Source organism: Somniosus microcephalus, chromosome 1 (genome assembly GCF_052327205.1).
Source record: "Somniosus microcephalus isolate GS21.2 chromosome 1, FLI_Smic_1.0, whole genome shotgun sequence".
In the NCBI taxonomy this organism is placed as follows: Eukaryota; Metazoa; Chordata; class Chondrichthyes; order Squaliformes; family Somniosidae; genus Somniosus; species Somniosus microcephalus.
The window spans coordinates 290986275-291008707 of NC_140987.1; the positions used below are offsets into that span (position 1 = coordinate 290986275).

At 43.5% G+C, this 22433-nt stretch overlaps 1 protein-coding gene across 7 annotated transcripts in view; it reads left to right on the top strand.

Annotated features, from left to right (window-relative positions):
* Positions 1–22433, top strand: part of LOC147124839 (lysine-specific demethylase 4C-like) — a 645681-nt gene that overhangs the window by 78835 nt on the left and 544413 nt on the right. For 4 of the 7 annotated variants that reach the window (XM_085993908.1, XM_085993885.1, XM_085993905.1 and 1 more), the window contains 2 exons: positions 7863–8038; positions 12675–12792. In XM_085993908.1, coding sequence (XP_085850034.1) covers positions 7863–8038; positions 12675–12792 — 294 coding nt within the window. Of the gene's footprint in view, positions 1–4283; positions 4386–7862; positions 8039–12674; positions 12793–22433 lie in introns of all 7 variants that reach the window. The other 3 variants (XM_085993864.1, XM_085993875.1, XM_085993894.1) reach the window with 3 other exon arrangements.

The following is a 22433-nucleotide window of genomic DNA, read 5'->3' on the forward strand; positions in this document are numbered from 1 at the left end:
TGGAATCTTTAAAGATTCAAAGATGTAATTCAAAAACACCAAAAAAAACCCAAAAAACCCCAATAATATAATAAAGTAGTCGGCATGGTTTTCAAAAGGGAAGGTCATGCTTGACCAACCTTACTGAATTCAAAGAATAGACAAGGGTAATATAGTAGATGTAATATATTTGGATTTTCAAAAGGTTCCGAATAGTAGACTTATGACTAAGGTCAGTGCATGTGGAGTCAAGGGACCGGTAGCAGAATGGAGAGCAAGCTGGCTACAAAACAAAAAAATAGAGAATCGGTTTAAGGGTAGCTACTTGGACTGGCAAAAGATGGGAAGTTGTGTTCTACAGGGATCGGTGCTGGGACCACTGTTGTTCACAATTTACATCAGCGATTTGGACTTGAATCAGAAGCACAATTTCAAAATTTGTGGATGACACCAAATTGGGGATTGTAGTTAATGCAAAGGAAGAGTGCCACAGAATACAAGAAGACTTTGATAAGCTGAATGGGCGTGTAATTGGCAAATTAATTTCAATATAGATAAATGTGAGGTGGTGCATTTTGGTAAGAATAATAGAGGTCGCATACTACTTGGATAATAAGAGTCTAAATGGGGTAGAGGAGCAAAGGGATCTAGGGTTGCACATTCATAAATCACTAAAAGTAGCAAGTTGGTTAATAAGGCCATGAAAAGGTAAACCAAGCACTGGGGTTGATTTCTAGAGGGTTAGAATTGAAAAGCAGAGAAGTTATGCTAAACATATATCGAACCTTGGTTAGACCACACTTGGAGTACTGTGCACAATTCTGGTCTCCATATTATAAAAAAGATAGAGGCACTGGGGAAGTTGCAAAAAAGATTTACAAGGTTGATACCAGAACTGAAGATATACTTATCAGGTAAGATTGAACAGGTCGGGGCTCTTTTTTCTCTAGAAAGGAGAAGGCTGAGGGGTGACCTGATTGAGGTCTTTAAAATTATGAAAGGGTTTGATAGGGCAGATGTAGAGAAAATGTTTCTACTTGTGGGGAAGTCCAAAATTAGAGGTTATAAATATAAGATAGTCACCAATAGATCCAATAGGGAATTCAGGAGAATCTTCTTTACCCAAAGTGTGGTTAGAATGTGGAACTCGCTACCACAGGGAGTAGTTAAGGCGAATAGCATAGATGCATTTAAGGGGAATCTAGATAAGCACATGAAGGAGAAAGGTAAAAAAAAGAATATGCTGATGGGGTTAGATGAAGAGGGATGGGAGGAGGTTCGTGTGGAGCATAAACGCCAGCATAGACCAGTTGGGCTGAATGGCCTGTTTCTGTGCTGTAGTCTCCATCTATATTTTCTGCAGCTTGATAAAACAGCCAGCTCCACTTAACTGTGACATACAAAGGGGATTTCCATTAATAATATAATGCTGAAAATACATTCTTTTAACCAATTTTCCGACTCCTGGTTTTTCTCCAAGGCTACAAATATCTTTTGGATAAGGCACTGTGCTGCCAGACTGCTGCCATTGGTACTCCTCTCTGCCTGACAGGAGGCATGCAAAATGACCTGGTAGTTGATCTTCCCTTCTGGGAGATAGCTGGCCTTTGCTTGGCATAGTTGAGTAAGACTTTTTGAAGCCAAACTTGGGAAGAAAAACAGTTTTAACTTTTTTAGAGTAAAATTGCTTAAATGGTCAAAAAGCAGTTTTTAAAAATTGTTTCCAAATGGATCTACTAATGTAAATTACAAACTGCAAATGCTGCAAATCTGAAATGCAGACAATATACATGGGTCAATTGGAAAGTAGTCAAAACGGTAATCTGGGTTTATTCGATTAAAATTAAATTCCACCCTCTAAATTTGCAATGCGCCACTAATTTCAGAGGCAATTATTCACTACAAGGGAATGTATGGATAGAGACATTTCAGAATGGGTAAATACAGGGATTTCCCTCTAACACTTAGGGGGAAAAATTCGATTGGTTGCGCCACCCATTAGCACCTAAAGAGGTCGAGAAGTGGGGCGCTAACCAGCTAGCGCCCGGGCGCAGCGAACCCGGCGCCTCTTCCCAAATTGAGCGGACATTTAGCGCCGGCGCTAAACCGTTGCGCCCGCTCACCGGCGCACGCAGATCATGACGTCATTTCATTGTGCAACGCCCTTTTGAAGAAGTGGTCACCCCACAGGTAGAGGGAAGTCGGGAGCTAGAAAATTGGGTGAGCCCTCATAGGGCAGAAATGAGGAGCAGGAAACCCCTGTGCATCTGAAACTGTTTAATTATTATTCAATGTTGAGCGCTTTTGGATGAGGACAAAATTGGAGATACTGGGGAGGACAACCATAAGCAGAGCCATTGTGCTGTGGAACAAATTGTACCTCGGGGACATAAAGAAAGTGGAGTAAAGATGAGTGGTAGTAGTGAGAGACTCATCTATTCGAGCGAATAATGCCTCACATAAGGACATAATGGTGTGGATGGAAAAAGTTTTGGAAAGGGAAGGAGAGCGCCAGAAGTTGTGGTCCAGTATGGAGGTCGTGTGGAAGCTGTATGAGGAGTTCAGCTCAAGGCTGAAGGGCAAGACTTTAAGCGTGGTAATCTTGGGATTATTTCCTGTGCCATGCTCTGGGCAGGTTGGGCATGGACATATTAGATCTGTTAATTGCTGGATTGAGATATGGATAGGAGGGAGGTTTTCAGATTCCTAGGACATTGGGATCAGTTCTGGGACAGAGGGAAGCTGTTCAGGAGGGACGGACTTCACCTGAACTGGAGGGGTACCAGGATGCTTGCAGAAAGGGTAAATAAGACGGTGGGGGTGAATGAAAACTAGTATGGCAGGAGGAGGGGAAAGCAGAACAGATTGTAGGCTAAGAAAAATTAGGAAAGGGGGAGTAAGGATATTAAAGGATAAACTGAATTGAACTTCTATGAATGCAAGGAGTATATGAGGAATAAAATGGGTGAGCTATAAGTGCTGGTGAGTAAGGAGGAAATAGAAGTTGTAGGAGTGACTGAAACCTGACTGAAATCAAATGATTGGGGAGTTAACTTGCAGTATTTTGTGTATTTTAGGAAGAACCAGGAAAATAAGGCAGGAGGTGAGGGGGCATTATTTGTTAGAATGAGACTAGTTACAACTGAGTGGATGCTGGAAGTGGTACTGAATCTCTGGAAAGAATTGCAGGACTGTAAAGGGAAAAAGTTAGGAATACAACTATGCTACAGGTCACCAAATAATCAGAGGGAGGGTGGAGCAGTTTTGTGGAAAACAATAAAGCAGACTTGTGTCAAGTAATAACCCTGGGGGAATTTCAATCTTGCTCATATTGATGGAGTGTACAAAGGAACAGTCTGCATGCGAATGGGAATATAATGAAATTGCAAGGGGACTTGTTTCTAAAACAGTACATTAAGGAACCCGCAAGGGGTAATGCAATATTGGATTTAGTTATAATCAATGAGGAGGGAACAATAGCAAAGTAGAAGTAAGGGAACATTTGGGATCTAGTGACCATAATGTTCTGACATTCAGGGTAGACATGAGGGTAGAAAGCAAAAGGATACCAATTAAAAAGCTAACATTATAAACAAGCTGATTTTAAGGGCGTCAGAGATTGCATGGGAATGGTGAAATGGGAGGAGATACTGAAAGGAAAAGATAAGGAAGGAAAGTGGAATAATTTTCAAGGGGTAGTTTTTAAGATGCAAAAGGAATTCATCACTGAAAGAGGTCAGGGACAGAATAAAAGAGTAAGACCAGTTTGGTTTGCTAACAAAATGTGGAAGGCATTAGGGAGCAAGAAAAAACATACACATGTTTAAGTGTTCAGAAAATGAACAGGATAGGGAGATTTATAAAGACACGCTGAAGAATGCCATGAAACTGAGGGCTGCAAAGAGGGATCATAAGGAAAGCAAAGCTGGAAACATAAAGAACAGTAAAGCATTCTTCAAGTCATCCTCGGTTCCGAGGGACTGCCTAAGAAAAGAATTCTTCAAGTATGTATGGAGTAAATAAAGGGTGCAATGAGGGGTTGGCCTACTAAAAAAATGACTGGAAAAATGGTGTCTGAAATACAGAAATTGTGTAGTACTTAACTGTTATTTTTCAAATGAGTTCACAAAGAAATGGGGTGAGAATTGGGGGTACAGTTCAAAGGTGAATGTAGACTGAAAATGTTTCAAATCACAAGAGAGGACATATTGAGGTTGTTGACGCTCAAGGTAGATAACTTTCATTGTAGGGTTCTGAAGGATTTGGCTCAAATGATTGCGAGTCCTCTTGCTGATATTTTTCAGATTTCACTCGATTCGGACCAAATCCCAGAGGATTCGAAAATAGCAAATGTGACTCCCATCTTCAAAAAAGGGGCGAGGAATGAACCATCAAATCATAGATCTGTAAGCCTTACTTGGCAAAGTGTTTGAAAGTAATATGAGGGCGTATCTTGAGGGGCATGAGCTAATCCGAGACGGTCAGCATGGTTTTAGGAGTGGGAGGTCATGCTTGACTAATTTATTGGATTTCTTTGAGGAGATGACAGACCTAGTAGATAGAGGATAGACAGTGGATGTTATCTACTTGGATTTGAGGAAGGCATTTAACACTATCCTACCTAATGGGCTACTATGTAGGGTCCAAGCCCATGGAATAGATGGGAATGTATTGAAATGAATTAGCAAATGGTTGGTTGGTAGACAACAAGGTATCTGATTGGCATCCAGTTACAAGGTTCAGTGCTGGAGCTACTGTTGTTTATAATTTTTATGAATAATTTAGAGGAAAGAATTATGTCCAAAAGTTTCCATATTTGGAGACAATACCAAATTGAGAGCAGTGGCAAATTATGAATATTGATGAGCACAAATTCAAAAAGACCTCTAAGGTTGATCAGTGGATAGAGAAATAGCAGATGTAAGCAGTGATCTTGGGGTTTTAGTGGACAGGTCACTATCAGGGTGTCTGAAAATGGGTTGATTTTGTTTTCCCAGTAATTTAATTTGTCTGTGGTGTCACATTGTTAGCAGTGACCAATCAGCAATTAACTGTACTTCAACATAGTTGCTGCAGGAGTTTAGTGATTAGCATGAAGCTCTGTGGAGGAATCATCATAGACATAATTTGAAAGTTTTGCTGCTTTTGTAGCAGAAATTTCTAATCCAGCACTTTTAAAGTTCATGAAAATGCAATGAGATATTTTTGTATTGGATTTTCTTCATGCCAACTAAATGAAAATGATTGAAGAGGAGTGGATAGATATTGTTTGATGATGCTGTTTTGAAGTGCCTTGGGATGTTTTACTACCTTAAAGGCACTCTATAAATGTAAGTTGTTTTAGACCAGCATAGGGAAAGTGATAAAACTTTCCTATTTTGTGGCAAGCATCAACAACAACTTGCATTTATATAGTAGTAAAACATCCCAAGGTGCTTCACAGCAGCATTATCAAACAAGATTTGACACGGAGCAAATTACCAAAAGCTTGATCAAAGAGGTAGGTTTTAAGGAGCGTCTTAAAGGAGGAAAGAGAGGTTTAGGGAGTTCCAGAGCTTAGGACCATGGCAGCTGAAGGCACGGCCACCAATGGTGGAGCGATTAAAATCGGAGATGCTCAAGGGGCCAGAATTGGAGGAGTGCAGATATCTTGGAGGGTTGTAGGCAATGTTCCCTGTGAGCTGCGCTTTGTTCTGCGCGACCTGTTTCTTTTAGTGTGCGGTCCCTTTAAATTTCTGCACATGCGCAGTACTTACAATGGAAAAGTCTGTGCGGGACCTTTCCGATTACTGTGCACCTTAGGGTACTTTGGTTGTAGGGCTGGAGGAGATTAGAGATGGGGAGGGGCGAAGCCATGGAGGGATTTGAAAACAAGGATGAGAATTTTAAAATTGAGGTGTTGCTTAACTGAGAGCCAATGTAGGTCAGCGAGCCAGGGGTTATGGGCGAACAGGACTTGGTGCGAGTTAGGACACTGGCAGCAGAGTTTTGGCTGAGCTCAAGTTTAGAGGGTAGAATGTGGGAAGGTGGCTAGGAGTGCATTGGAATAGTCATGGTAACAAAGGCATGGATGAGGGTTTCAGCAGTGGATGAGCTGAGGCAGGGGTAGAGTCGGGCAATGTTACGGAGGTAGAAATAGGTGGTCTTGGGTGATGAGCTTCTAACCACATATCTGCTCCATCTCGGGGTCAAATATGACGCCAAGGCTGCAAACCATCTGGTTCAGTCTCGGACAGTTGCCAGGAAGAGGGATGGAGCCGGTGGTTAGGGAATGGAGTTTGTGCCGGGGACCGAAGACCATGGCTTCGGTCTTCCTAATATTTATTTGGAGGAAATTTCTGCTCATCCAGTACTGGATGTCAGATGAGCAGTGTGACAATCAAGATAGTGGAGGGATCGAGAGGTGGTGGTGAGGGAGAGCTGGTGTCGTCGGCACGTGTGGAAACTGATGCTGTGTTTTCGGATGATGTTGCCGAGGGGCAGCATGCAGATGAGAAATAATAGGAAGCCAAAGGTCGATCCTAGGGGGACAGCAGAGGTAACGGAGCGGGAAGGTGATTCTCTGGCTATGACTGGATAGGTAAGAATGGAACCAGGCGAGTGCCTGATACTAGAGCTGGGTCTTAATGATACTGGATTATATTGCGAGTGCAGTATTCAAAACCAAGATTGTTTATATAACTTTTTGCAGCGAGATCTGTTGGGATGAGAGTTAATTAATACTTCTTAAACTGTTTCGTACAATGTTCCTGTTATATAGCCATGTATTTATATTCCTGTTTTTCTCGGTTACTTTGCCAAACCGCCTGTTTGGTGCAGCAACCACTGATGAATATTCATGTATTGACCTCTCCAACACCACTATTACTGGTCAGTGCTGTGCATCGGTTTTTAATGATAGGAACTGGTGTGTTTACTAAAACAAAATGGTAGCAGGAATGAGGGTTTGTTTATGTGGGTGGGGGAGAGGCCAAGTTCCGCTGCCACAATTGCTGTTGTCCTATATGGTGGCGCTATACCTAGTACAATAATGAGGAAGCATTGTACTGCTGTATATTTTTAACCATAGTTCTGATGCTGTGATACTTGGCTTCATCAGAATTTTTTTGAAGTGCTTTCGAGTGGATAATTAAAAATAACTTGTTTAACTGTATTTGCAGTTAGGAGAACATATTTTAAAATTTCTTTGTCAGGAAAATAAATTAATTGATCAGTGAGCTCAATCTGATCACTGCAGTAATTTAAAATCTGATGAGCAGTGTTTGTAATGTGTTTCCTATAATGTTGGTGTTGCTGCTGGCACATTTACCAACATTGAAATACTGCCATGGCAAAATGTACAGCAGAACTTTGTTTTTAGTTGAACAGCACTCCTATATCAGGGCTGTTACTTTGTACATTGCTTAACAGATTAATGCTTTGACATGTTTCCCCTTCTGCAGCCAGAGTCGATTCCTTGGGTAAAATGTAAACTTTTCTCATCTGTAACTGCAGATGACCAATGCATAGAAGTGGTACATCCATCTTCTCTCACTGTTCGCTCTCCTGTGCTTCGTCTCTTCTCCCCTCCCTCTTTATCCTCCACCTCTTTTCCTCTCGTCGCCCCCCTCCCCGATGAAAATGAAGTTTTGCTGCTTCAGTATTGGCAAAATACTGGGCAAGTGTGGTGGGGGTGAATGCTGTTGTAACAGTAGACTGAAATGTGTGGTACACATAGCCTCAATTGTATGTGAAGTAATAGAGATTCAATTTGCCTACTATTTACAAAATATAAGGTAACAGCTAGTAGAATATTAACAAGCGGCAGTATTAATGCATTACTAGGCTGATTGCATTTTTATAAGATTACTTGCATCTTCTGAAATTTCAATATTTTTGTTTAGGTGATTCCACCAAAGGGTTGGAAACCTAGAAGAAATTATGACAACATTGATAACTTGGTTATTCCTGCTCCGATTCAACAAATGGTTACTGGACAGTCGGGTCTTTTTACCCAGTACAACATACAGAAAAAGGCATTGACTGTGAAGGAATTCAAACGCTTGGCCAATAGTGATAAGTAAGTATAATGTTGTTTGTTTCATGCACCTTCATTATAGCATTAAGAAAATTCAGGGAACATGTTATGTGAAAAATGTATTAAAAAAAAAAAATTGGCCCAGAAATTCGGGTCGGGGGCTTCCCGCGGGTGCAAACCCCCGACCTGCACTTACCTTGCGCACCGGCCGTTGAGCTGTGGGATTCCGATCCGGGGCCTGCTCCAGCTGCCGGCGCGCAGTGCTTACGTATCCCAGGGGTGCAGTTAGTTCGATGCGTCCCCTGGGATCACGTGGGCCGTGGAGAGCCAATCGGAGCAGGGAATGCTCCATTCATAAGTCTGACAGGAAGTGCTGTCAAACTTAGAAATACCACGGGCCCCTTCATACAAAACATCACTAAATCTTCAAATAATTTTTTTTTTAATCACATGTTTTAAATAAACTATAAATTACATGAAATAACTTTTAAACAATTTAAATTTTTGAAAAAAGTAATTTTATTTTCTAACGGGGCTAAAAATAAACTTACCTTGCTTTAAAGTATTTAAAAATAATAAACCTGTGGGGAAAAAATGTTTTAATTTTAATTAATTCACCACTTACCTTGTAAAAAGCAGGCCTTACGCCTGCTTTTTACATGTCTAACTTCTGGAGACTTACCCTCTTGGGAAAACCTGCAAAAAAAAACGAAGTTCGTTGCGCACGCGCAGCCTTTCCCGCGCACTCGTTCGACCTCTGAGCCCCTGCTTTCAGGGGAATGGAAGTGCTGGTTTCCCGCACATGTGCAGTGCATGCAGGAAACCGGCGCTTCCATTGGGCCTACGGGTGAGTACCCAGCGTGTATTCACCCGTGGAGACCTGAATTTCTGGGCCATTATCTCATTTAGCCTGCACACTGATTAAAATTTTCCATCTTTAATGTATAGAAATTTACGGCACAGAAGGAGGCATGCACTCCAAGGTCCCTATGTTCCTCTACACTTCTCGGTATCCTACCATTTATTGTGTACTCCCTTGCCTTGTTAGCCCTTGAAAAAGTTCAGTTTCAACTATTCTGCAGTTACCAAGCATTTTTGCTGCAAAACAACACAATTGACATTTCTCTGATGTGGAGCACCAGCTGACAGGTGAGCCCGTGAAGCATTGAAACAATTGTTTGTACAAGTGGTTTGAAAGGTTTTTAATTGGGAAGTTTGGACCAGTTCGCATTTCAAAACCATTTTAGCTTTCGCTAATTAACCAAGGCGGGGTGGTAAGATTGAGCTGTGCAGCTCCTAAGCTGACAAAGCCACATGATTTAATTTTATTTTTAACTTAATGGGCTCATTTTCTTAAAGAAACTTCAGGCGCAAACCATGGCTGTATAAGGAAAACAATTTATTATTAATACATTAGAAAATTGACATTGGAATCTAAATGATACTTTAGGTTTATTCATGAATTAGAATTGCCTTAACAATACAACAGTTTCTGAATTTCCAAATCTCATATCCTTTTAGAAATTAAATGTCTACATTAGACTAACCCCATAAGGAAAGTTTTATATACCCAGGATTGGCTCAAGCTTGTTGGGAAGATTCCAAGTATTTGGATGGAAAACCATTGTAACCAGGTCATCTGCTTCACAGGCAATCTGTAAGTCTGCATCGAGGCATGAAGTTGTGATGTAGCGAGTAGTCAGGAAGATGCCAGGTGAGATGGGGCCTCCAGGATGTGAAAGGCAAGGTTGGAGCAGTTGCAGTGGAGCTGTGTCTTTTTCCATTCTCAAAAGTCATTGGGGGGGGGGGGGGGGGGGGCGGGGGAGAAATTCGTGTGGTTTGCGCCACATGATGGCGCTAAATGCCGTTGACTGGTGTAATGACAGCTGGTGCCGGTTCCAGCGCCGCACGCCATATCAGTGTTGCTGGTAAACTTGATTGCCAGGGACCTCGCCGTCATGAAGATCGTGACTTCTGTGAGTGTGTAACACTGGGCATCCGATCTCCCAACTTCGTTATAGCCACTTACCTCACCAGCAGCGCAGGACAACAACAGGGAGAGCTAGCATTTACCAGCAGGAAGCAGGCTGCAGCAGCGATACGTGGAGGTACCATCCCCAATCAGCTCCAACTAACATGGTTCTGCAGTTTCAGTGCCTGTTTGCCACTTCCTGCAACTGAAACAGCTTTCTTTAGTTATTTCAAGTTTTTTTGGTGATGGAGTATTGATTCAAGTGCAGAAGTCACTCATTATTTGTTAAAGGCTTCTGCTCACAACACTTCCTCACAGTCATGGGGTTTGCGGGATTACCTCAGGAGGACAAGGCGGATGAGGAGGAGGAACAGGAGGTAGGGCGGAGGCAGCAAGACAATCCGCCTTCTGGACGGGCTGTCCATGACCTGCTCATCAGACTCCGATTCGCATGAATGAAACCCCAGATCCCTGTAGCTCACCATATCCCCATTATACAATCCCTGTCTTGTGCCATATCACAGCATCCTCCTAGGCACAAAGGTAAACTGAGAGAGACCATAAAATATTCGAAAGACACTTGATAAATGTATCTATAAACATATCACATGAATTCTAATAACACTTGTGCCTGCCATAGTTGAATAGCTGTCATTGTGTGCAAGGTGTGAGATGTGGGTGTTAGTGTTGCTGGGTAGATATTGTTGGTGGGTGAGTGCTGGGGGTGTGGTACATTGAGCAGTGTGTGAAGCTTGTGGTACAGATGGTGGTATGTAACATTTGTTGAAGCCTTCACTCACCCTGACCACTCGTGTGAGTGCGTTAAACTTCCCCCTGCACTGTGGGGGGGCCCTGGGGAGCACAGTGCTGCCCGTGACAACCACCCTCCACATAATCTGGCAGACTTGTGGCAAGGGCCTCCTGCCAGTTGGGGGTACAGGACCGCCTGCCTTCTCTCCACTGCTAAAACCAATGCCTCCAAAACTTCCTCGGAAAACCTCCGGGCTCTCTCCTTGGGGCGGAGATCTGCCATCCGGACTGGTAAATAAGTGCTCCTTCTCCTCCTCCCCTTCTTATGGTTGTTGAGGCAGCTGCACACCTATCAATGCTGAGAATGAGGTGCTGCAGCATCAATGAACCTCCCCTTTAAGTAGTGAAAAAAGCCTGTCAATCATTATTTACATTTAGGTTGCCCCCGATACTGGTCCATCTTTTCAGTGTAACACCAATGAGCTTGAGCTTTTAGACATTAAAATGACTGCAGTCATGTTTCTAGAGGAGTGAGGATGAATTTTGTGTGCAGCCGAGATGATTTTCAACTGATGCTACTTAACCACTTTTTAGTCTAAACGCTGCCCATTTCTTGGCTATAACGAATTTCTAGCCCCAGCTTTTTAAAAGCCCTTTTTAACCTAGAACCACACACCACACCTCTGGGACAGTGGCTTGCTAGCAATAGGTTTCAACAAATACCACCCACGATTGATTGACACACTTCAGTTGTTTTCTCTGTGTTCACAACATAATGCATGGAAAATTACCTCCAGCCGGCCTGGGCTCATTGAGGAGAGAGAAACACAGTTAACGTTTCAGGTCTGATGAAAGGACATCGACCTGAAACGTTAACTGTTTCTCTCTCCATAGATACTGCCTGACCTGTTGAGTATTTCCAGCATTTTCAGGTTTTATTAAAGTTTTATTGTAGTTGACTTTTACTTTAAATCAAGTTTTAAATGTCTGTCATGTTAGATTGTGGCCAAGTCACAATTAAATGAATCTCCATTGGCCTAGCCTTGCACCCTCTGTTTGATCCCCATTACTTGGCTTCAGTTTTTTCTGTGTGCCACAAACCTTTCCCAGTGACCAAAATCCATGACCTCGGTCCCTTTTTTGTTTTTCTTCAGCAGAAGTTTCTGCGTGTGAATCCTGGGGTCCTAAATTAAGCAATAGTTTTAAGGGAATCCTGCTGTGCAGAAAGTTGGAGCTTGATTTTGTTATGACCCAAAGATAACTCTTACGTTTAACAAAGTAGTCTTCTACTCCAGACAGAGAATAGAGTGTGGACAGGAATTGTTCACAAGATAGCTCCCTTCAGCTTGCAGTGTCCAGGGTCTGAAACCTACAGAACCGTTGGCCCAACTGTATGACTGACCAGATCTGATTCTCTCCATTGATGTAGCCTATGACAGTGCCTGATGCAGTTGCCTTTGCTTCTCAATCGATATTGACTTTGGTTGCTTCTGATACTTGTCCACGACAGATGTGCTGACAACCATGGCATGGCTGAAAAGAAATTAATCAAGGAACAATCTCTCAGATAGGACTATTGTACATACAGCGCTTCAACTCTGGTACCAGTGCAATTATTGGTTAACATCTGTGTGTTTTTGCACTATCAGAGGCTAGTTCCTTGCCAAATAGCTGAAAGGCAAACTGATTCCCCCCCCCCCCCCCCCCCCAACACTCACTTTGAGACGGAAGAGGAGGATAAGGAAACGAGGCAGAACTTTCATTCCTGTTCCATAACCGGCCCCAGGGAAAGCGCTGACTCAGTTTCTTGAGTGCAGTGCCTGGATTGATTGAGGTTCAAGCTCCGGCACTGTTATGCAAATATAGAAATACATAGATTCTGTATTTTTAGAGCTTGAATTTGCTAATTTTTTTTTGTTTTGCTTTAAAAGTGCCTTCATTTCATTTATTTTAAAGCAGATACTGCACTCCTCGATACTTAGATTATGAAGATCTTGAACGTAAATACTGGAAAAATCTGACCTTTGTAGCACCAATCTATGGAGCAGATGTCAGTGGCAGTCTCTATGATGAGGTAAGTGCTTTGTATGTTAGAAAATAATTAGTCTTGTATTAACTACACTTGTACGTGTTGCAACTGTCAAGTCTGTGCTGAAAGGAATCCAACGTTAACTGCAGCACACCACAAATTTGGCAATATGTACCCTGTAAGTTGGATACTCCAAATTTGTTTTGGCCAGAAAGTGCATTCCTGCATAAGCGGGCTTTGTATTGCCTTCAGTTTGTAGGTTGGGGATCATAAACCTTGAATGAAGTCTTTGTTTGTTGTTGAGTAGCAATCCTTAGGGGAAAGAAATTCCAGTGTTTGAGGAGTTCCAGGATGCAGGACTCCACCTCCTCTACCCCTAGTGGAGGTTAGCACTTTGCCATAGGGTGGGAGAGTGCCTTATATTTTCTCTGTCACCTGAGCGTGGTATGTGACCAGTGGCAATCACCTCCAGAGCAGATAAAATAAACAGTGAAACCCAAATGTGTAATGTAACATTATATTTGCTTCTCTTGTCTGGGTAGCATGCATGCACTATTAGTCATGAATTAAGCTAGAATGTCTATTTTGCAGTAGAATTATGATGCTAGTCTCTGATCACTCTCCAATGGGGAAAAAAAGTACTTACTCAGTCGAAGCTACATCACCTCTGTGTTCAGCAAATTTATGACAGTACAAATTTTATTTAGTTTGTGCTGAGCCAACAAAGGTTGAAAAATGACGATCGATTGCATAATGATTTAAATTCTTAGTACCTGTAGTACTTTATATTCAGAGTTTGCTATCATAAATTGGTATTTGATTTCTATTACAGACACACCTTACACACTTTTTTTACTAAAATAAAAAGATCAGCTGAGCTTGGCTCATGGGTAAATACACCATGTGAGCAAAAGGGCCCAGGTTGGATCACTGCTGTGCTGAACTTGCTAGTCTTGACTAGAAGGCATTAGTTTTCCCCTCCTTAACTCCGCAGCCTGAGTTAGGCAAGTGAAAAATAGGCTAGCATTCTTCATCATTATCCAGCGCCTTCTATGGGAAGTATGCATGAGCTGTGATCACTTGACGCTCATGGAGCCCAATGATACCCAATATGATTTGCCAGTTTTCTTGCCCCATTTGCTGAGGGAAAATGAAGGAAAGAAATAACACTGTCGATTTTTTGAAATCTTTATTTCCAGCTCCAGTAATGACCATTTCTGCTCAAAGACGATGTTCATAATATATATAACACAACACCAGCGTCATTCCAGCTAAAGTTATAACCTAGTTCGCTACTTGGTTTTGTGCACCTGTTGGCTCTTTTGCGGTGAACAGTTGCACCTGCAAAAAAGTGAAATGTTCCGTTTGAGTTTTATTCAAACTGTCAGCTTAACTGAATTTAGTGCCGTGTAAAGCTGGGTGGAACCCTAGAAAATTGCAGCACAGCCACAGACTGTTCATTCCATCGAGCTTGTAGTATATGCTATACTGATCTCTTAGTATTTGCTGGTATCTTGCAAATATAAATTATCTGCCTTGCTTGATGGTGCATAGTATAAACAAATTCTGTTCTTTGAAGCTGCCCTATTCAGAATTTTAGCCGTTGCCTGGGATAATGTTTGGATTGATTTTTTTTTTTGTTTTATGGCGGGGGCCGAAGACAATTACTTCGGTCTACCCAATGTTTGATTGGAGGACTCATCCAGGACTGGATGTTGGACAAGCAGTCTGACAGCTTTGAGGCAGTGGAGGGGGTCAAGCGAGGTGGTGATCTAGAGCTGGGTATTGTCAGCATACGTGTGGAGCCTGACATTGTGTCATCAGATGATGTCGCCATGGGGCAGCATGTAGATGAGGAATAGGAGAGGGCCAAGGATAGATCCTTGGGGGGACTCCAGAGCAATGTTGACGCTTATTTTTTTGGGTGCACGGCCCCTTTAAGAGGCTGCGCATCCCATTCGCGCAAAACTGTACATTGAGAAAGCAGGTCCAGGGCTGTGTGGGACTGGCAGAGGTGTGTGGGTGCACACCTTATAGGGAACATTGCTCCAGAGGTGACGGTGCAGAGGCGAGAAGCGAAGCCATTGCAGGAGATTCTCTGGCTATGATTGGATAGATAAGAATAGAACCAGGCGAGGGCAGTCCCACTCAGCTGGGTAAAGATGCATTGGAGGAGGTGGTGTGGTCAGCCGTGTCACTGGCTGCAGATTGGTCGAGAAGAAGAGGGATAGTGGATTACAGTCTCACAGGGTGCCATTTTTAACAATTTTTAAAAAATTCGTTTATGGGATCAGGGCAATGCTGGCAATGCCAGCATTTATTGCCCATCCCTAGTTGCCCTTGAGAAGGTGGTGGTGAGCCGCCATCTTGAGCCGCTGCAGTCTGTGGTGAAGGTGCTCCCACAGTGCTGTTAGGGTGGGAGTTCCAGGATTTTGACCCAGCGACGATGAAGGATCGGCGATATACTTCTAAGTCAGGGTGGTGTGTGATTTGGAGGGGAACTTGGAGGTGGTGGTGTTCCCATGTGCCTGCTGCCCTTGTCCTTCTAGGTGGAAGAGGTCACGGGTTTGGGAGGTGCTGCTGAAGAAACCTTGGCGAGTTGCTGCAATGCATCTTGTAGATGGTACACACTGCAGCCATGGTACGCTGGTGGTGGAGGGAGTGAATGTTTAAGGTGGTGGATGGGGTGCCAATCAAGCGGGCTGCTTTGTCCTGGATGGTTTCGAGCTTCTTGAATGTTGTTGGAGCTGCACTCATCCAGGCAGGTGGAGAGTATTCCATCACACTCCTTACTTGTGCCTTGTAGATGGTGGAAAGGCTTTGAGGAGTCAGGAGGTGAGACACTCGCCGCAGAATACCTAGCCTCTGACCTGCTCTTGTTGCCACAGTATTTATGTGGCTGGTCCAGTTAAGTTTCTGGTTAATGGTGAACCCCAGGTTGTTGATAGTTGGGGATTCGGTGATGGTACGTAATGCCATTGAATGTCAAGGGTAGGTGGTTAGACTCTCGCTTGTTGGAGATAGTCATTGCCTGGCACTTCTGTGGCGTGAATGTTAACTGCCACCCATCAGCCCAAGCCTGAACGTCGTCCAGGTCTTGTTGCATGCGGGGATGGACTGCTTCATTATCTGTGGAGTTGTGAATGGCGCTGAACACTGCAGTCGTCAGCGCACATCCCCATTTCTGACCTTATGTTGGAGGGAAGGTCATTGATGAAGGAGCTGAAGATGGTTGGGCCTCGGACACTGCCCTGAGGAACTCCTGCAGTGATGCCCTGGGGCTGTGATGATTGACTTTCAATCACCACAACCATCTTCCTTTGTGCTAGGTATGACTCCAGCCAGTGGAGCGTTTTCCCCCAGATTCCCATTGACTTCAGTTTTACTAGGTCTCCTTGATGCCATATTCAGTCAAATGCTGCCTTGATGTCAAGGGCAGTCATTCTCGCCTCATCTCTGGAATTCAGCTCCTTTGTCCATGTTTGGACCAAGGCTGTAATGAGGTCGGGAGCCGAGTGGTCTTGGCGGACCCAAACTGGGCATCAGTGAGCAGGTTTTGGTGAGTAAGTGCTGCTTTAGAGCACTGTATCCAGTGCGCTCAACCGTTTCTTGATATCACGTGGAGTGAATCGAATTGGCTGAAGACTGGCTTCTGTGATGGTGGGGACCTTGGGAGTAGGCCGATATGGATCATCCACTTGGCACTTCTGGCTGAAGTTTGTTGCAAACGCTTCAGCCTTGTCTTTTGCACTCACGTGCTGGGCTCCACCATCATTGAGGATGGGGATATTCATGGAGCCTCCTCCTTCCGTTAGTCCACCACCATGCACGATTGGATGTGGCAGGACTGCAGAGCTTTGATCTGATCCATTGATTGTGGGATCGCTTAGCCCTGTCTATAGCATGCTGCTCCCACTTTTTAGCATGCATGTAGTCCTGTGTTGCAGCTTCCCTAGGTTGGCACCTCCTTTTTAGGTACGCCTGGTGCTGATCCTGGCATGCTCTTCTACACTCCTTGTTGAACCTGGGTTGGTCCCCTGGCTTGGTGGTAATGATAGTGAGGGATATGCCGGGCCATGAGCTTACAGATTGTGGTGTAATACAATTCTGCTGCTGCTGATGGCCCACAGCGCCCAGTTTTGAGCTGCTAGATCTGTTCTGAATCTATCCCATTTAGCACGGTCGTAGTGCCACACAACACGATGGAGGGAATTCTCAGTGTGAAGACGGGACTTCGTCTCCACAATGACTGCTGTGAATGCTGTCATGGACAGATGCATCTGCGACAGGTAGATTGGTGAGGACGAGGTCAAGTAGGTTTTTCCCTCGTGTTGGTTCACTCACCACCTTTCGCAGGCCCAGACTGGCCAGTTATGTCCTTCAGGACTCGGCCAGCTTGGCCAGTAGTGGTGCTACCGAGCCACTCTTGATGGACATTGAAGTCCATTCTGTGCCCTTGCTACTCAGCGCTTCTTCCAAGTGGTGCTCAATATGGAGGAGTACTGATTCATCAGCTGAGGGAGGGTGGTAGGTGGTAATCAGCAGGAGGTTTCCTTGCCCATGCTTGACCTGAAGCCATGAAACTTCATGGGGTCCAGAGTCAATGTTGAGGACTCCCAGGGCCAATCCTTGTCGACTGTATCGCCACCCCTGGTGGGTCTGTCCTGCCGGTGGGAGAGGAGAGAGGACATACCCAGGGATGGTGATGGAGGAGTTTGGGACATTGGCTGAAAGAAATGATTCTGTGAGTATGACTGTCAGGCTGTTGCTTGACTAGTCTGTGGGACAGCTCACCCAATTTTGGCACAAGTCCCCATATGTTGGTGAGGAGGACTTTGCAGGTTTGACTGGGCTGGGTGTGCCGTTGCCGTGTCCGTAGCCAGTGCTGAGTTCGATGCCGGGTGGTCTGTCCGGTTTCATTCTTAATATTTTGTTTCAAAGCGGTTAGTTGCAACTGAGTGACTTGCTAGGCCATTTCAGAGGCCGGTTAAGAGTCAATCACATTGCTGTGGGTCTGGTATCACATATAGGCCAGATCAGGTAAGGACAGCAGATTTCCTTCCCTAAAGGACATTAGTAAACCAGATGGGTTTTTACAACAATCTGGTAGTTTCATGGTTACCAATACTGGTGCTAGCTTTTTTTTAAAATTCCAGATTTATTTAATTAACTGAATTTAAATTCCCCAGCTGCCGTGGTGGGATTTGAACTCTCGTCTCTGGATCATTAGTCCAGGCCTCTGGATTGCTAGCCCAGTGACATTACCACTACGCTACCGTTCACTGGGCCGTTGTTTCTTCAACAACAACTTATATTTATATAGTGCCTTTATCGTAATAAAACGTCCTAAGACGCGCCACAGGAGTGTTATCAAAAAAAATTGACACTGAGCCATATATAAGGAGATGTTAAGGCAGATGACCAAAAGCTTGGTTGAAGGGGTAGGTTTTAAGGAGAGTCTTAAAGGAGGAAAGAGAAGTGAAGAGTTAGAGAAATTTAGGGAGTGAATTCCAGAGCTTGCGACCGAGGCAGCTGAAGGCACGACCGCCAATGGTGGAATATTTAAAATCGGGGATGTTCAAAAGCCCAGAATAGGTGGAGCGCAGCGGCCTAGGGGGATTATAGGACTGGAGGAGATTAGAGATGAGGAGGGGTGAGGCCATGGAGGGATTTGAAAGCAAGGATGAGAATTTTAATATCGAGGCGATGCTTAACTGGGAGCCAATGTAGGTCAGCAAGCACAGGGGAGATGGATGAGCGAGATTTGGTGCGAGTTAGCACACGGGCGGCAGAGTTTTGGATGACCTCAGGTTTATGGAGGGTAGAACTAGGAACCAGGAGTGTATTGGAATAGTCAAGTCTAGAGGTGATTAAAGGTGTGGCTGAGGGAGGGTTTCAGATGCAGATAAGTTGAGGTGAGGGTGGAGACAGTTGATATCACAATGGTGGAAATGGGTATAAGAACATAAGAATCAGGAGCAGGAGTAGGCCATACGGCCCTTTGAGCCTGCTCCGCCATTCAATAAGATCATGGCTGATCTTCAACCTCAACTCCACTTTTCTGCCCAATTCCCATATCCCTTGATTCCAGTAGAGTCCAAAAATCTATCTCTCAGCCTTGAATATACTCAGTGACTCACTGGTAGAGAATTCCAAAGATTCAGAACCCTCTGAGTGAAGAAATTCCTCCTCATCTCAGTCTTAAATGGCCGACCCCTTATCCTGAGACTATGCCTCCTAGTTCTAGACTCTCCAGTCAGGAGAAACAACTTCTCAGCATCTACCCTGTTAATCCTTCTCAGAATCTTATGTTTCAATGAGATCACCTCTCATTTTTAACTCGAGCATATAGTCTCAATCTATTCAATCTCTCCTCAGAGGACAACCCTCTCATCTCGGGGATCAATCTAGTGAACCTTTGTTGCACAGCCTCTAAGGCATCTATGTCCTTTCACAAATGAGACCAAAACTGTGCACAGTACTCCAGGTGTGGTCTCACCAAAGCCCTGTGTAAATGTAGTAAAACTTCCTTACTTTTGTACTCCAGCCCCCTGGCAATAAAGGCCAATATGCCATTTGCCTTCCTAATTGCTTGCTGTACCTGCATGCTAACTTTGTGTTTCCTGTACAAGGACACCTAAATCTCTCTAAACACCAACATTTAATAGTTTCTCACCATTTAAAAAGTATTCTGTTTTTCTATTCTTCCTACAGAAGTGAATAACCTCACATTTCCTCACATTATATTCCATCTGCCAGCTTATTGCCCACTCACTTAACCTGTCTATATCGCTTTGCAGACTCTGTGTCCTCACAAGTTACTTTCCCACCTAGCTTGGTATCGTCAGCAAACTTGGATACATTACACTTAGTCCCTTCATCTAAATCATTAATATAGATTGTAAATAGCTGAGGCCCAAGTACTAATCCTTGCAGCACTAGTTACAGCCTGACAACTGGAAAATGACCCGTTTATCCCTACTCTCTGTTTTCTGTCTGTTAACCAATCCTCTACCCATGCTAATATAACCACCCCAACCGCATGAGCCCTTAACTTGCGTAGCAACCTTTTATGTGGCACCTTATCGAATGCCTTTTGGAAATCCAAATATATTGCATCCACCTGTTCCCCTTTATCTCCCCTGCTAGTTACATCCTCAAAAAACTCTAATAAATTTGTCAAACACTTTCTTTTTCATAAAACGTGTTGACTCTGCCTAATCTTAGCAGTCTTAGTGATAAAACAGATATGAGGTAGGAAGCTCAATTCGTGATCAAATATGATGCCGCTCGGAATAACTTTGCAAATTGTGATTAAACAGGAATTGCTATCAAGCAGGAGCAACAAAAATCAAGGCTGGTCTGGTGCATAACAACTTTTATTTACCTAAATTTCACACAACATCATGTCCAACAAGTGTGAAATGTAGTCTTAACATCTTAAATACATTTTAAAAAGTAAAGAATAATGCTCACATCTTATGAGCTCTTTATTCACTGAAGAATTATTACAACATAAGTTACAGTATAACATTCATTCATGCCTTTTGTCACCTTGAGACTTAAATAATCAAACGATCTTCTGGCTGACCCCTCATTCTCTACCCAGTGTAAACTTTAGCTCGCTCAAAGCTCTGCTGCCACTATCCTACCTTGTACCAAGTCCTGCTTGCCCATTACCCCTGTACTCACTGGCTTACATTGACTGCTGGTTTCCTAATGCCTCAAATTTAAAATTCTCATCATTGTGTTTAAATCCTTCTGTGGTCTTTCCCTACCCTATTTCTGTAATCTGTAACAGGGCTACAAACCAATCCTCCAAATCTCCCTCTCCCTGTGAGTCAGATCGCTGGTGTAAGTACCCCTCCTGTTGCCCCACCATTGGTGGCTGTGCCTTGAACTGTCTAGGCCCCACGCTCTGGAATTCCTTCCCTAAACCTCTCCACCTCCCTCTCCTTTTAAGACCCTCCTTGAAGCTTTTGGTTGCCCTTCCTAATATCTCCTCTTTGGCTTGACATCCATTTCTCCCTTGTGCCTCTGTGAAGCACCTTGTGACATTTTTCTACGATAAAGGTGCAATGTAAAAGCATGTTGTCAATGATGGGGTGATTGATGAATATGAAAGTACAGCTATAAAGAAAATAATGCAAATGCTGGGATTCTGAAATAAAAGGAGGCAATACTGGAAGTACAAAGCAAGTCTGTCAGTTTCTGAAATTTTAAAATGTTTTTAGTCTCTTTGTCAGAACAAGAAATTAGCCTTGCTTATATTCCAGTTTAACATGGAGAGGACCTTGCTTTTATCTGGAATTCATCTAGAAATTAATGGCTATACCAGCAATGGCAATACAGCACCTCTTTCAAATAGGATCCACTACCTTGCTCTTGATGAACCACAGTGATGGGTACTCATTGCGGCTATGCTTCCTGCACTCGTGTCCTCTATTCAAGGCATCTAGAGTACGGTAGCCTAGTGGTTATGGTGCTGGACTAGAACCCCAAAATTCAAATCACCCAATGGCAAGTTGTGAAATTAAATTAAATAAATCTGGTAAATTATGGGCTGGCACCAGTCCTACACAAAGTGGTTGACTCTTGAAGCCCTCGGACATTAACACTGCCTTGTCAGTGTCATCCACATCCCGTGCACAAATTTTAAAAATGATTGTGCCTAGCCACCAGGGATACGGGCTAAGTTCTCTTGCTGCAGAAAGTAGGAGTTTGGGTACTATCAAGATTTTTTTTTTTTTTTTTTTTTTAAAAAGGCGTTGATTTTTTGGATGTTTGCTGTATGAAAGGATTGTGATAAGTATCGCTTGGGTTCTCAACTGGAGCTGAGCTAGTACAGTGAGTGCTACTTCCTTAAAAAAATTGATGTACTCTTTTCCTTTGTAGTCATAGGTCAACATCATTCAGTTTTTATAAAATGTTCATTGACAACATGGTTTCAAACAATGCACACACTTAAATATTGAAGCATTGGTCAGGACAATTGTGATTGTCCTGAGCAGTGATTGTGTTTGCATTTTTAGATGAAGGGGAAACCCATTGCATAGTGCATGCATTGGAGATGCAGTGACACAGTTACTTTTGGAAATTGTCAAGTACAAGCATTAGACCATGACATGAGTTGGGCTAGGGGTAGGGTGTTCAGCACTAGGAAACTTTTGAACATGGGGAGTCAGTTGGCTGGGTGGGGATCATGAAGTGTGGTAGAGAATGTACAGGAAACTTTGGTTTATCCGGAGGTTGTATGTCCGGAATACTCGATCTAACGGCAAAAATCAGGAGCCGTTTTCTATAAGTTTTTTTAGTTCTCGTTTTTTTTTTCCCCAGTCAGGCACTGCAAGGTCTGTAGCTATAGCAACAGCTTCAGCTAGAGACGCTTGCAGCTGCAGCCGACTCTTTAGAAGCTGTTGCTAAGCAACAGTGTTTGTTGTCAGATACGGAGATGAAAACCTCCGTACGCTTCAACATTAACTTTGTATGTCCGGCAGTTTTGATAGATCGGCAACACGCCGGTCCTGTCGGTGCCGGATATCACACAGTTTCCTGTACCTAGATTCAAGAATATTCAGGATCCCAATGGTTAACACCATGTTGCTTGTGGAAGGAGGGTGGAGAGTTTATGGGTGTTTCTTTTTTTTGGTGATGATTTTAATGTTATATTGTTGGGGTTTGCAATG